Raw genomic sequence first — 14,580 nt, 5'->3', positions numbered from 1 at the left:
TTTGGCAACCAATAGATAAATGGAAAAATAAATTAAGTCCAGAGAACCTGGGAGATAGCAGATAGGTGGTGGGGGGGGTATGACAAGTAAAACTGATATGCTCACTATCAAAATGTATGTTTATGAGGTAAATTAGCTTGTGCTTGTATGGCAGTATGTTGATTTTTATTGTGCTCTTTCCTTCTTTTTCTTCTGTTTTTTTTTTTTCTTTGGAAATTTAACGCTGTGAAATGCAATGGAAATTTTGGAAAAATCGGGGGGGGGAAACTTTAATAAAAATATTTAAAAAAAAAAAGTTTATGAAATCAAATAAAAGAGAAGGTTTTGTACAGCGCACACCCTGAAATCATGTATTTCGACATCCCCTTATATGTGATAATGAAGAAAAAGGAGGGAAAGTAAAATTAAACAATTGCCTTGGATCACACAATATGGTAAAGTAGGGGAAGCCAGGATTGATCCTAGGTTTTCTGTCTTTACATTTTTCAATTTAGCCAGATGTATATGCTTTGCTTTGCCTAGATCCACCTTACCACTTATACCCCCAACACCCTCCCTCGACCTCTACATGATAGACCAAACGTTTTGGCCCCTGGGAAAATGTTTAGGAGTACCCATGATCTAGACTGACCTGTCTATATTTTTTTAAAACATTTTGTCGACGATAATGTGTCCCATTGATATTCTGGGGTGGATATTCAGGGTGCAAACCATGTGGATTAGTATCTCTAACTGGGTCTTCCATGCACTGGCACTCTGGCTATGACCATGTTTGGTGTCTGGAGTGTCACTATTTATAATACTCTGGTGTGTCATCTCTGCCAATCGGCATGAGCCGAACAGTAGGCTATCTGCACGAGAAGAGCATGATTAGGAGAGTCATATCCTCTGATCACAAACCCAGGACTCCAACCAGAAAAGAGGGCAGCAGAGGTTTCTTCCACATCCATATGGTGAACCCAGACAGGTCATTATTAAAAATATACTCAGAGACCATGATTAACGAAGAACTAAAATATGTGAAACTGCAATATCTGACTATTCAGGCTTTTGTGAAATTTTCGGTCCACATTCGGTCCTACACAACTTTAGTAAAAGAAACATATTACAGGGAAACAGGTAACTGATGTACCGCCAGATATCTAGGCCTTGGTGACATTGACCTAATTTTTACGGTGTTCTTGGAAAGGTTTGCAGATTGCAGGACCAACGAAATAGTAATATAGGCTTATTTTTTTTATTTTTTTTTTAAATATTTTTATTTCTGCGTTAATACATAATCATACAATCTTTATCTTCATATAATCAGTTAGGCTTATAAACGTTGGAAGAACAAGTATTATTCAATATGATCTACAGGATTTTCTGAATTGTAACAGTCTTAGAATAAAAGAATGCAACTTATTTTATTGTAAACATAATGTTTATCTGAACGATGGAGCAATGTAATAGGATAATTAGATTTGCACTAAGCATCGTGAATTTGCTATGTAAAAAAAATTATTTTAAAAAGTGATATTATTTAGGCGTCATAATTTAATTGTAGTGAAAAGCTATGTACTGTTTGGGTGGTGCTGTGAAGCATATTGCTGATGTACCTCTCAGTTTTACACTTGCTTTACAAAACATCAGCATGTGGCTGCAACTCAATTTTTGTGAGTATATGTGGTAGCAAATATAACACAAATGAGTGCATGCACTTTTAGAGGCTCTCTAAGGATACTTTATCTGTCAAGAAGGGGTTCAATGGCAGCTATGTACTTACTCACAGGAAAGTATTGCTCGAAAATTATAGTTAAGCTGTTTAGAAGCACTGGAGCATAAAACAGATCTTGAACTCATGCCTTACATGAAGTGTGTGATGCACAACTTTTATGCACTGGCGGAACCAAATAAAATGCAGATATATGTCAAAGCTGGTGTAATAGGAACCCTGAAAAAGTTGTGTCGTCATCACTATCAGTATAAAGGCCACTCGGGCTTGCCTTATCTTCTAACCAAATGCTGTCGCCTTTCTCAAGTTTTAAAACGGCCGCACCAGAGGACTGGGCTGTTAGACCACTTTGTGAACTCCTATATGTATACTGCACAATGGCACCATTTTTTTTCAATGTTACCTGCATTGAAGTATCATATATAGTCAACTGGTAGGTGAAAAAGTAAATCCCTTTTACAGGCGCGACAAATGTTCCCGTTTTTGTGTTATAAACATGTTGATCATTGTAAAGTATTTTTTCAAACTGAATGGGCTTATTTGCGGGTGGAGTCTTTGTCGCCAGTGCAACGTGGAAGGCATAGAGCTTGGGTCCTTGTTCCACTAGTTGACCCGGTATGCCAGGCGCTCCTGCGATCCCCGGCAGTCCTGGAGGCCCTTCTACTCCCGGAAGTCCTGGAAGGCCTTGAAGTCCCGAGGGGCCTGCTTTTCCCTGAAGCCCCGGGAAGCCATTTTCTCCAGTCAGGCCTAGAAAAAGGAAAGGAAAGCAGTCAAAACTATTGCACATATATTCAAACCTATGAAATAACACTGTGTAACCTGGCCTTCGAGGATAATCTAATAACTAGACAAATTGATGGCAGGTGCAAGTTGGTTTTTAACTAATTTTGCTCAAGAGCATAGACGTAAGTAATTATCGTTAGTTCAAGTTTACTACCCACCACAAAATACAACATAACATGTACATCGGCAATTTCAACAGTAAAATGGTCCGATCATAGTTTGAACACAACATATATAGAGAGAGATAAAGAAGTACCTTTGACACACTAGTCACAATTAGCAACCAATATTTTTGTCACCAGTAAAGATTTTTAATACTCGACCTGTGTACTAAAAGGTTGGTTCTTGAAAATGTGAATTGTAGTGGGTTGGAATCTAACCTCATGAATATTAAACAGATAAGTCATGCATTGTGACTCACTACAATTGGATGTCAACACAGGGATAGTAGACTTCTGGGGTCAGCAGCTCCCCATGTCTGTGTTTTCATTTCAATAAAATCAACTTTTTTTAATACAGCACGAGGACCACTGCCTGTGCCCACACAAACTTTTTTAACATTCACATGGGGATAGGATTCCCAAGGAATACCTTCCCTTTTGTAAATGGGTTCCCACCACAACTTTGGGTGCTCTTTCGGTACTAAACCATTTATACAAATAGATAGGAATGTCGAAGGGACACCTAGAGCACACTCCTTCCAAATAGCGATTCCTTATCCATTTCTAAAACCATTTGGGAGTTTGGGAGTCAGGTAAAAGGTTACTAGTTCCTAAAGCGGATTTAGTAAATGGCTACAGGCAGTTTTTAGATCTCAAACTGTGTTTGAGAACATAGAAACTGACTTGCACATCTGGCCCAGAATAGCCAGTTTTCAGGCATGTGTTCTTATTGATGTATTTGTACTTTAACATTATTTTAAGAAGGTTACCTAAAGCCTAAGGAAGTACATACTATTCAGTAGATGCTAGAGTTCAGTGGAATCTGCCAAAATACACTCTTGCTGTGATTGTTTTAGTACAAATGTACGCAAGGGAAAACAGGGTAGCATAAAACTGATATTATAGTTATATAAGAAGCAGAAGGGACCTTTAAATACATCTGCTGACAAATGTGAAGAACCCTGCTTTTTTTGTTCCTTTGCTGAAGAGAGATTATGTGAAACCATCATTAGCACCATATTGCCATTTGTTGTGTGATGCACACCATTTAGATGACACAACCTGCTTCCACACTCGTTATCAGTCAAATTCATATACACTAGGTTCCACTTCAATGTGCTTTCATCATGAATATTGAATAGGGCTAAATATTTGGTTATTGATGAAGAATAAAAACTGAATTCTCAGGTCAAGAAAAAATGTGTTATCTGGCCACGTTTTTCAATTTTTATTCTTTCAAGTCTAAGCTAGTAACTATGTTAAGTTTCCCAAAATGCACTATTTAAAAAAAACTATTGGGTACTTCACATTGATAGATTTATAGGCAAAACGAATACAGAATTTATAAAACAAATATCGTTGTTAGACCGTAATCATGACACTCAACTATAGAGAATACATTCATTGTAAGTTATAAGAAAAAATAAGCAATGTATGTTTCACTGTAGAATCAAGATCCCCATTACAACTGTAGTACAGAAGCAAAAACACATTTACTTCACATCAATCTGTTGAAAATGTTTTGGGACAACAAGACTGGGGCTGTGTCCTTGGCTCCTGACCCCTGGAAAAGTTGATTGGCCGGCTTCACCAAGACTAGTGACTCCAAGGATCAGGTGGGTAATCCCATGGAACCAGCTTCAGGAACACAAGAGCTGAAAGCCTGACCGGACAAAGTGGTAGCTCCTACAGAAGGTTTGCAGCTACCAGTCGCCGGGCATGACAAAGAGAGAATCTAAGATAGCCAAAACCTGCACCGGAATCTGGGGGACATGGGTGTAATGTTCGATGTAATTTTTGTCGTACTCAAAGAGCACAACCCCCAACAAAGCTTTTGTTTCTAACCCTGGTGTAACACAATCAGTAGTGCAGCATCGGCAGTCCAAGCTACAGCAACGTAGAGGACTTTTAGGGCCCGATCTACGCGGCAAAGTCCCACCATATCACCCATGGTCCAAGGAACCACCACGAAGACATCCACGTCAACCGCAACCACAACTGGAGCATCCTTTTGAGCACCTTTGCCTGCACCCCTCTCCATCAGTAGCACTCCATTGACTTCTCAGGAGGTTTTTTATTAAAGTTGGGGGGGGGAGGCAAGGAGGGAGGGTCCCGCCATGTATGTCCGTTACTTTCGTCCCGTCATGTCCGCACTTAACGTGTACATGTTTGTCTATGTCTATGTCATTGTCCGTGTCCATCACTAGAAAGGTCGATCAGATCAGAAGCAGCATCCCAAGATCCAGCTAGTTTCCATGAAGGTAAATGCAGTTCAAGAGCCCCAGATAGACACGCCATGGGGTCACGACTACACAACGAAACCCCTGAATAGAAAAACATCAGTACAGTCCGACCTAAAAATAGTATCCCTGAATGTCAAAGGCCTAAACCACCCCATCAAGAGAAGGAAAGTACTAGACTATCTAGCTTAGATGAAAAGTGACATTATCCTACTGCAAGAAACAAAACTGTCTGAAGACGATGCAAAAAAACTAAAAGCGAGATGGATTGGCCAAACAGCCTGCTCACCAGCTTTAGGCAAGAAAAGATGAGTCATAACCCTAATAAAGAGTAACTCAAATATAACAATAGAAAGAGTGCAGCACGATAGTGAAGGTAGACTACTACTCACACGACTAAAGAGAGGCGCAGAAGCAATCCTGGTAGCAAACATATACGCACCAAACACAGAGTACCCAAAATTCTGGGAGGAGGTCACAAGGAAACTAGAATCAGACCAATCAGACCAAATGCTAGTTCTAGCGGGGGACTTTAATCAAGTCATGGACCACGCCCTAGACAGACAAACAGGAGCCCAGACCCGACACCCAACTACCCACAACACACTAAAGAACATATGCATCAGATTCGATCTGAAGGATCCATGGCGCCTTCAACACCCAGACACCAGAGACTACACATTCTACTCCAATCCACACAACTCCTACAGTAGAATAGATTACATCCTCATCTCAGGCTCCCACTCACACATTATACAACACACAGACATCGCTGCACGAACAATCTCAGTCCACTCTTGCATCAGTCTACAACTAACGGGCCAACACAACGAACACATAACTCGCAGATGGCGCCTCAACAACTTTACCATAGCAAAACAGGAAGATAGAAACAAAATAGAGAAAGCGATTGAAGACTACATCCGAGAAAATGACATGCCAGACATAAACCCGAAGAGTTTATGGGATGCCCTTAAGGCAACCATCAGAGGGACACTCATAGAAATAAAGGCCAGAAGAGACTAAGAAGCCAAAGCAAGGTTGGACCTACTCGAAAAAGACATAAAGCAACTAGAAGCAGACCACATTAGAGATACCACAAACAAAGCCACCCTGACAGAACTCACGAGAAAAAAATACAAATATAATAGAATCCTAAGCGAAAGAGCAGGACTATGGATAAAGAAATACAAACAGATTATCCTCTGCGAAGTAAACAAGGCGGGGAACATCTTAGCTTCCTACTTGAAACACAAAGACAACATTGCATCACCGTAATCACAGATGCCCAAAACAAAACACACACCAAGCACAAAGACATCCTACATACATTCATGGCATTCTACAAAGAACTATACAAAAAAGATGATAACTTAGATGATGAAGGCTGCTCGACCTACCTAGACAGCATTAACCTACCCAAGATAACGACACAAGAGGCCAAAACACTAGGGCAAGACATAAAAGAGAGCGAAATCAGCGCAGCCATTAAAGCACTCAAGGACAACAAAGCCCCAGGCCCAGATGGGTATACTGCAACCTTCTACAAAAAATTTGAGGATCGGCTACTGCCTGTCTTGACAAGTCTTCAGCCATTGCGCCACAGAGGGAGAAGTAACTGACTCCATGTGTCTAGCCAACATAGTGGTAATACCTAAGGAAGGCAAAGATCCAAAGCTACCCAGATATTATCAACCCATTTCACTAATAAACTTGGACTGCAAACTATACGCCAAAGTATTGGCGACAAGACTAAACAAAGTCCTCCCCCAACTAATCGGCAACACCCAAGTGGGCTACCTCAAAACACGCATGTCTCATGACAATACCAGACTCCTCTGCCAGATAATAGAGCACTCCACCAAATCACACAAACCAGCAGTGGCAATCACCCTAGATGCAGAAAAAGCATTCGACAGAGTGTCGTGGCGATTCCTAGAAAGAAGCATGCAAGCATACAACCTAGGTGACAGCTACACGAGAAAGGTCATGGCACTGTACAAAAACCCAAGAGCACAAATAACTATCAATGGAACTACATCCCCCCGCTTTAAGCTTGAAAGGGGTACAAGACAGTGATGCCCACTATCCCCGCTTCTCTTCCTGCTAGCACTTGAACCCCTGATCATAGACATTCTTGCAAACAGAAACATGGGAGTAACTATCAACAGCACCACAGCCAAGCTTGCAGCATACGCAGATGACCTGCTCATAGTAAGTGAAAAGCCAGCTCAGTCCATCCCAGCACTAATGCACACATTTGAAACTTACGCCAGACACTCAGGTTACAAACTTAACAGAGACAAATCAGAGTCCTTGCCCCTCAACGTACACACAACCAAAGAAATAATAGGGAACTCTGGGCTAGCCTGGCAACCAAAATCAGTAAAGTACCAAGGCATCCACTTTGGGAAAAACCTGAGAACAACGCTAGAATTGAACGAAAAAGCCACACTAGATAAGATCAAAAGCTTACTTGAATGCTGGTCACCCAAGTTCATCACCTGGTGGGGCAGGGTAGACACAGTCAAAATGATGATTACGCCCATAGCGAACTACATGGCAGGAAAGCTACCCATCGCGCTCACTGATGTTTTCCATAGGAAAATCGACCAAATGCTAAACAAATTCATATGGAGAGACAAGAAACCCAGACTAGCCCTAAAAAAGCTTAGACTAGAAAAGAAGCTAGGGGGGCTCAACGTGGCAGACCTAAGAACTTTCCAAACAGCGTTCATAGCCAGACAGGGAATGCACTGGGTCCTCCCTAGTCAACAATACAAACCAACATGGCTCTCTATTGAAAGAGCCATTCTAAACAACACCGAACCCCTAACTCTCCTTACCGCCAACAAACACGCACAACTAGTCAACCCCATCTTTAAGATCACAAGGCAAGCATTGCTCAAAGTAGACCAAAAACTAGAACATAGCATCAAAAAATCAAAATGGGAAGCACTATGGGTGAACCCCAACATTAACACCTTGGCTGCTAGAGGTTTTCCCCTCCTGTGCTGCATGCCCAGATTTACCATTGTTCATGACAAGGTCAGCTCGTCATAAGCACAGCTCCAGTGTGCCTCATGACGAGCTGAGCTCGTCATGAGCATGGAAAGGGTTAAATACAAAGGGTAACCCCTAGATATGGAATCCTGGCAACAGCTAGGCTTCTCTTACCCAGCGCAACTCGAGGAAGAAGGGTCCCCACACACCTTCAACAACCTGAAAGTCCAACACACACTCCCCGAAGGTGAACTATATAACGTCCTAGCCATCAAAACAGCAATAACAAAATCGAACCTAGCCAAACACAGACCCTCCATCTTCCACTACATGGACACAATAAATGCAAGTGGCCACCAGGTAGCACACCTGTACAAACTTCTTCGCCCCACCTCTAGCAAACTCAACGCTAAAAACACCAAGTACTGGGAACAGCAACTAGATACCAAACTCCTAGAGATCGAACTAGAAACCTTCTGGGCGGCCCCATCAAAAAACATAATATTGCCGGTGCTAGCGCAGACAAAATTCTGGCTACTCCACCAAGCGTACTGGACACCAGCATGACTAGCATCGATGGGGCTCAAAGAGAACGACAGATGCTGGAACTGCGACACAGGGAATGGTGACCTTGCATACCTCATATATCACTGCAGCAAAATTGGCAGATTTTGGGGGAAGGTAACCGAGTTCATTAACCAAACAATAGGCTGCACAATTGACCGAAAGTTTGCCACGACGACTACTGCCCATATCACAACAAACGTTGCCACCCAACACGATAGACTCCTCCTAGACTTCCTCTTGTCCACAGCAGTTAACATGATCTTAACCAAATGGAAAGACACCTCCAAAGTCACATTTAAAGGATAGCTGAATTGGGTAACATTCCTCAGGGGAGCAGACAACACTGTACTTAGACACACACCATGGAGAAACCCAAACAGGAAAATGTTGGAGAAACTGGACGCATACCTAAATACATACAAACCGCCATGAAAACCTAAGTAAGACCCAGTCCAGCCAAAAAAAAAGACCCCAACCCGACCGGTCGATCTGACAACAAAACCTACCCGCCTGGTATATGTTCTATGTTTTTATGTTAGTTTTATGTTCCAACGATGAAGCAATCAAACGCAACAACCAAAGCTCGAAAAAAAATGTGCGGAAAACTTGGGGCAGATACAAGCAAACCCACAGTAACTGGTGTTAACGCCCACAAACACTTAACTGTAGTATGTCATTGTTTGATGTTTATTGTTTATTTTTGTAACATGTAAATACTAATAAAAAATTTTATAAAAAAAAAAAAGACGCTTTGATGTCCAGGTAACTGTTCTAAGTATCGTTTATGGTCCCCTAGACCTTGTCCCTGTCAGATTTGTTCACCTAAGCCGGGCCCAAACACTTGCTCTAACTTTATGTTTGCCAATGCATGTTTGCAGTTACATTTAAAAGTTATAAAAAGTTATAAAATCTGTATTTCCGGAACTTGGTGGATTTTAATAATCAAGGTCTCTACACATTTATAAAAATGCGCACTATTTTTATAAATTGGCCTTGTGTCTTTTTATTGGTGTGTGATTTTCTTATTCTGTTGTATTGTATTGTAATTGAATTTATATAGTGTTTAGTGCCCCTGATGAGGAGTTGAACTGCGTTTTCGGCGAGCAGTGCGCTACTCGGGAACACAAAAATGATTAGTGGTGAATTAGTATAGTGAAATATGAAATTCATTTGAGCTGTTGATATGTTAGTCTGTTATTTGAATTGAGAAGGATAGTGGAGGGATGGAAGAGGAAAAGGTTTGCATTTATATAGCGCTTGTTACCCCTGATGAGATATTGAAGCGCTTTCGGCCAGTAGCACGCTATTCCGGAACCAGAAATGTATTAGTGGTAAAATAGTCTAGGGAAATATGAAATTAATTTGAGCTGTAGAATTGTTAGTCTGTTATTTGGATTAAAAAGGATAGTGAAGGGACGGAAGAAGGAAGGGTTTGCATTTATATAGTGCTTGCTCCCCATAAGAGGTGTTGTAGCACTTTTTGGCGAGTAGCACACTACTCTGGAACCCAAAAAGGATGAGTAGGAATTAGTGTAGGGAAATATGACATTAATTTGATTTGAGTGGTAGATATGTTAGTCTGTTACTTGGATTGTAAAAGGAATAGCGGAATACAGTAAATAGGAGGATCTACAAAGTTTTTTTGGGGGGGAGTTAATAGCAGTACGAGGTGGTTTGGGATGTGTAAAGGGGTGGTGGAGGGGGGAAGTAGGAGGGAAGGGTTTAGAAAGGCTTCTTTGTGAGATCTGAATAGTAAAAGAGGTGTGAGATAATACAAGGAGGGGCAGAGAAGAGAAGAGTCTAGAAAAGGTTATTTTGGGGATCATAGTAGTGGTATGGGGTTTGGGATGAATGGGACAGTGGAGGTAGAGGATATATTGAAAGAGGTATAGAGTGAGAAACAGGGTAGTTCCGATCAACTGTGTTTTTCAGGTCATCCCTGGTGGCAGCAAGTGAAGATTATGTTCCTCTTCCTGGACAGAATCCCGTTTGGAAGTCTGAAAGTATGGCAATATCCTCAATGAATTGTCACATCTGGACAAATGTTGCTCCTTCTATCCATTTGCCCATGAAAGGACCATTTGTAATCGGTCTGTAGTTGTTGGAGTTCAGCGGGTCAAGGTTTGTTTTCTTTAGTAAAGGGCATAGGAATGACTTATTTGGTTCTTCTAGAAATTCTAAATGAATTTTGTAAATGAATTTGCCTAGACGAGTTCATCCCATTGCTCAAGAATTCACAGAAAAACAGGCAAATCATTGCACAGCCAAAGCAGACACATTGGACTCATATTTAAAACAAAGAAAAACCTCCAGCACCAACCCTTTTCCAAAACAACAATCCAACAATCCGCTAACTCAGCCTCTCTATTCCTTCCAACAAATTTCACACAATACATTTATGGACCTGGTCAAAGCAAGCAGGCCTGCCAGCAGCCCTTCTGACCCGTGTCCACCACAAACTTTCAAGAAAATTCTTCTAGAAGAACCAAATAAGTCATACATATACCCTTTACTAAAGAAAACAAACCTTGACCCACTGAACTCCGACAAATACAGAACGGTACAAATGGTCCTTTCATGGGCAAATGGATAGAAAGAGCAACATTCACCCAGATGTCACCGCACTTTGCCACTGCCAACGCTGCCAATGACAGTACCAACATAGCACCTAACTGTCGCACTCCTACAAGTGTAGCAATCCTGACTATTTAAGACCAGGCAAAGATATAATAATGGTGTGAGATCCTGGTATTAGTCATTTTCAGTGCGATTTGACTTAATAAACACAGTTGTTGTGCTCATCTCAAAATTAAACAGACAGTGCCACGATGTGGTGGATTATCACTAGAGCCTGTGCTGACAATTAAGTGCCGGTGCCGAGCACCGGAAACCACCGGCTCAAATATGATAGTAAGGAAGTTGTAAGAAAGCAATTTATTATAAACTAGCTACTCGTCGCGCGTTGCTGCGATCTCCGTAGAAAGGCAATTCAAGGAAACTCGTTATGATAACATTCAATTTACATTGTGTCATTTTTATTGAAACTTATTCATTTTAATATGGAAAACATTTCAAAGTGTCGTTTTAATTCTATGTATTTATTCGAGTGCTTGTGGATACACAATTTTTTGTATTTCCATCTTGTGTGTACATCAGTATTCGAAAAATTATGAGGGCCCTGGGTGGCCGATATTTAAAAAACTTTTATGGCAGAAACCTTCGCGGGAGTGTACTCAACAACTTCCCAAAGTTTCATGGCGATCGGATGAATGGTGTTTTAATTTTATTTATTTATTCGAGTGCTTGTGGATACACGATTTGTTGTTTTTCTGTCTGGTGCGTACATCAGTATTCGAAAGATTATGAGGGCCCTGGGGGGCCGATATTTAAAAAAATGTTATGCCAGAAACCTTTGCGGGAGTGTACTCAACAACTTCCCAAAGTTTCATGTCGATCGGATGAATGGTGTAGTAATGCATAAAAGACAAACAGACAGACAGACTGACAGACAGACATACATTTGTTTTTTATATATGTATAGATGAGGATGCTAATAATGATACGCCTAGATATGTGGGAATAGGATCACTGAAATATTATCGACAGACAATATATCGAGTAGCCAAAATATCTCTGAAAAAATATCGACAACATTAATATCGAGTTTCTATACTTAATTAACAAACTACAAAAATATTGAGTCCAAAATATCGAGTATACAAAATATCGACTACAAATATATCGTTTTTAAGCTAAATAAACCTAACACTACAAAAATATCGTCAGCAAATATATAGACAACAAAAATATCGACTTTTGAAGAATATCGACGCTGTTGTATCAACATTAAGGGGTCCATTATGATGACGGGCGGACTTAGTCCGCCCGCCATCACATCGGGACCCGGGACCGCCCGCCTTAAGGGCGGGGGTCCCGATCAGGGCATTAGGATGCGCCCGCCACACAGGCGGGCGCATCCTGTACGGGTGCAATTGCGGCAGGGGCGGAGCAGAAATCTCCGCCCGCTGCCATGTGAAAAGTGCACGTTTAGCTTTTCAAAGTGCAACATGACAGGCACCGCGCGGTGCCTGCCATGATGCACTTTGAAATGCGTGTGCAACCCCCCAAGCCACGGACTCCCAGGGGGCCCGCAACGGGCCTCCGCAGGGAGTCTCCTCATGCCTTTCCGTGGCGGCATTGCCGCCACGGAAATGCAAATTGCAAAGCACATTGTAATATGGCGGGCGGTGTCTACAAGACACTGCCACCATGTTACAGATTTTCCGCCCCGGCCGCTAGGCGACCGGGGCGGAAAACAGGCGGGTGGTGTTTCTCACCGCCACGGTCCCCTCCGCCTTCCTAATATGGCGGAGGGGAATTGTACTGATGATGTCGGGCGGATTTCCTCCGCCAGGCTGGCGGTAGCCACCGACAGCCTGGCGGTGGAAATCCGCCCGACATCATAATGGACCCCTAAATATGTAAAACACATTATAATTAATCTTGTAAAATACATTACACAATCCTAAATAATTATTACATGTTAAAATACATTTTTTGACAACATTTAAAAATGTTAACATTTTTCTAACATATCATGAAAACATTGCTATAAATATATAAATTATTCTAAATCATTCTACATATTATATCACATTATTTGTACATATATTTAATATACATTTTATTACTAACCAGCTTTAATGCAAAACTCTTCACAAATCACTAATCCCACATTAACAAACAAACCAATTAATTGTAAAAAAATTCAAACTATCCAATAAAATGCACGCTTTCTTCTAACAACCAATCAAATGAGAGGACACAAAAAATACACACTATAAAAGAAGTACTTGCCTACTACAATTTGTTCCTGCTAACTCTACAGAAAGAAGAAGGCAACACTTTGACGAACTTGTTCCTGATGAATCTACATTCCAAATCAAGATTGCTAACAATTTATTCAAGTAAGTTAATAAATATTTTTATAATGCACAAGTAGTATGCTAAAGTTTTTACTCTATCTCCTAACTGTTTAAATAACATTTATTTCTCTCATTCAAAATTTTTTATATAGACATCTCCTAAACACATCAAAAAACAGACTGCTATTTCTTTACCACTAATTACTGATTGTAAGTATATATAAATTGTCTCTAATACACCAACTGCTGTTGTTAAAATATATTTTCTAATAGCCATTCATATTTACTCTATCTCCTTAACAGATAATCAGAAAAACATCCTAATTCTACTCAACTTAATTTAAAGACTACAAAAGTTACACAAGTAAGTATATGCTTAAATTTCCTAAAAGGCCCGAAAATACTAAATCTATTTTCTAAACAGCATTTCTTTTTTTTCTATCTTCTTTACAGATATTCTTAAGACATCCTACATCTACTATACCAAAGGCAAAGACTACACAATTTAAAAATGCAAGTATATTTTTAGAATTCTTAAAACACCCTAAAATGCTAAAACTATCTTCTAAACACCATTTAATATTTATTCTATCTTCTCTACAGTTATTCAGAAGACATCCTACATCTACTCTACCTAAAGCAAAGACTACACAATTTAAACAAGTACGTATATATATTTACTTCCTAGAAGTGCCTAAAGCTATAAATCTATTTACTAATAAGCATTTATTGTTTATTCTATCTTCTCTACAGATATTCACATTACATCCTTCATCTACTCCACCAAAAACAAACACTCAACCATTTCAAAAAGTAAGTATATGTAATAATGTCCTAAAATGCCCTAAAAAGCTAAATATAATAGTTTTCTCCTAAAAAAATCTCACTTTTTTTTTAAGTTGCTTATAATTTTTTACTTTGCCTACCAACAGGAAAACAAGAAGAACATACAATAAAAAGATTGAAAACACAGTTTCTGCATTTCTCAAAACAAGATTTACCAACTGTAAGTATAAACAGGGAAATATAAATGCATAAATCACAATCTAAATTATTTTACATTTACACATGTTTCTTTATCTTTCCTAGAACAAGTAATAGAAAATGACTGAAGGTGCAGAATTTGTAATGTCACAAAAAAATAAATTATTGTTATGTTATATGGGGTATCTTTATAATCAGGAAAG

General features: G+C 40.0%; 1 protein-coding gene across 1 annotated transcript in view; it reads right to left on the bottom strand.

Annotated features, from left to right (window-relative positions):
- Positions 1-1,253: 1,253 nt before the first annotated feature.
- Positions 1,254-14,580, bottom strand: part of LOC144771614 (protein HP-25 homolog 1-like) — a 129,790-nt gene continuing 116,463 nt past the window's right edge. The window contains exon 3 of the mRNA XM_078655983.1: positions 1,254-2,461. Coding sequence (XP_078512109.1) covers positions 1,911-2,461 — 551 coding nt within the window. The 3' untranslated portion in view covers positions 1,254-1,910. The remainder of the gene's footprint in view (positions 2,462-14,580) is intronic.

The sequence above is a fragment of the Lissotriton helveticus genome, chromosome 8 (genome assembly GCF_964261635.1).
Source record: "Lissotriton helveticus chromosome 8, aLisHel1.1, whole genome shotgun sequence".
In the NCBI taxonomy this organism is placed as follows: Eukaryota; Metazoa; Chordata; class Amphibia; order Caudata; family Salamandridae; genus Lissotriton; species Lissotriton helveticus.
Note: the sequence above shows the minus strand (reverse complement) of the source record. Positions and strands in the feature narration are given on the sequence as shown.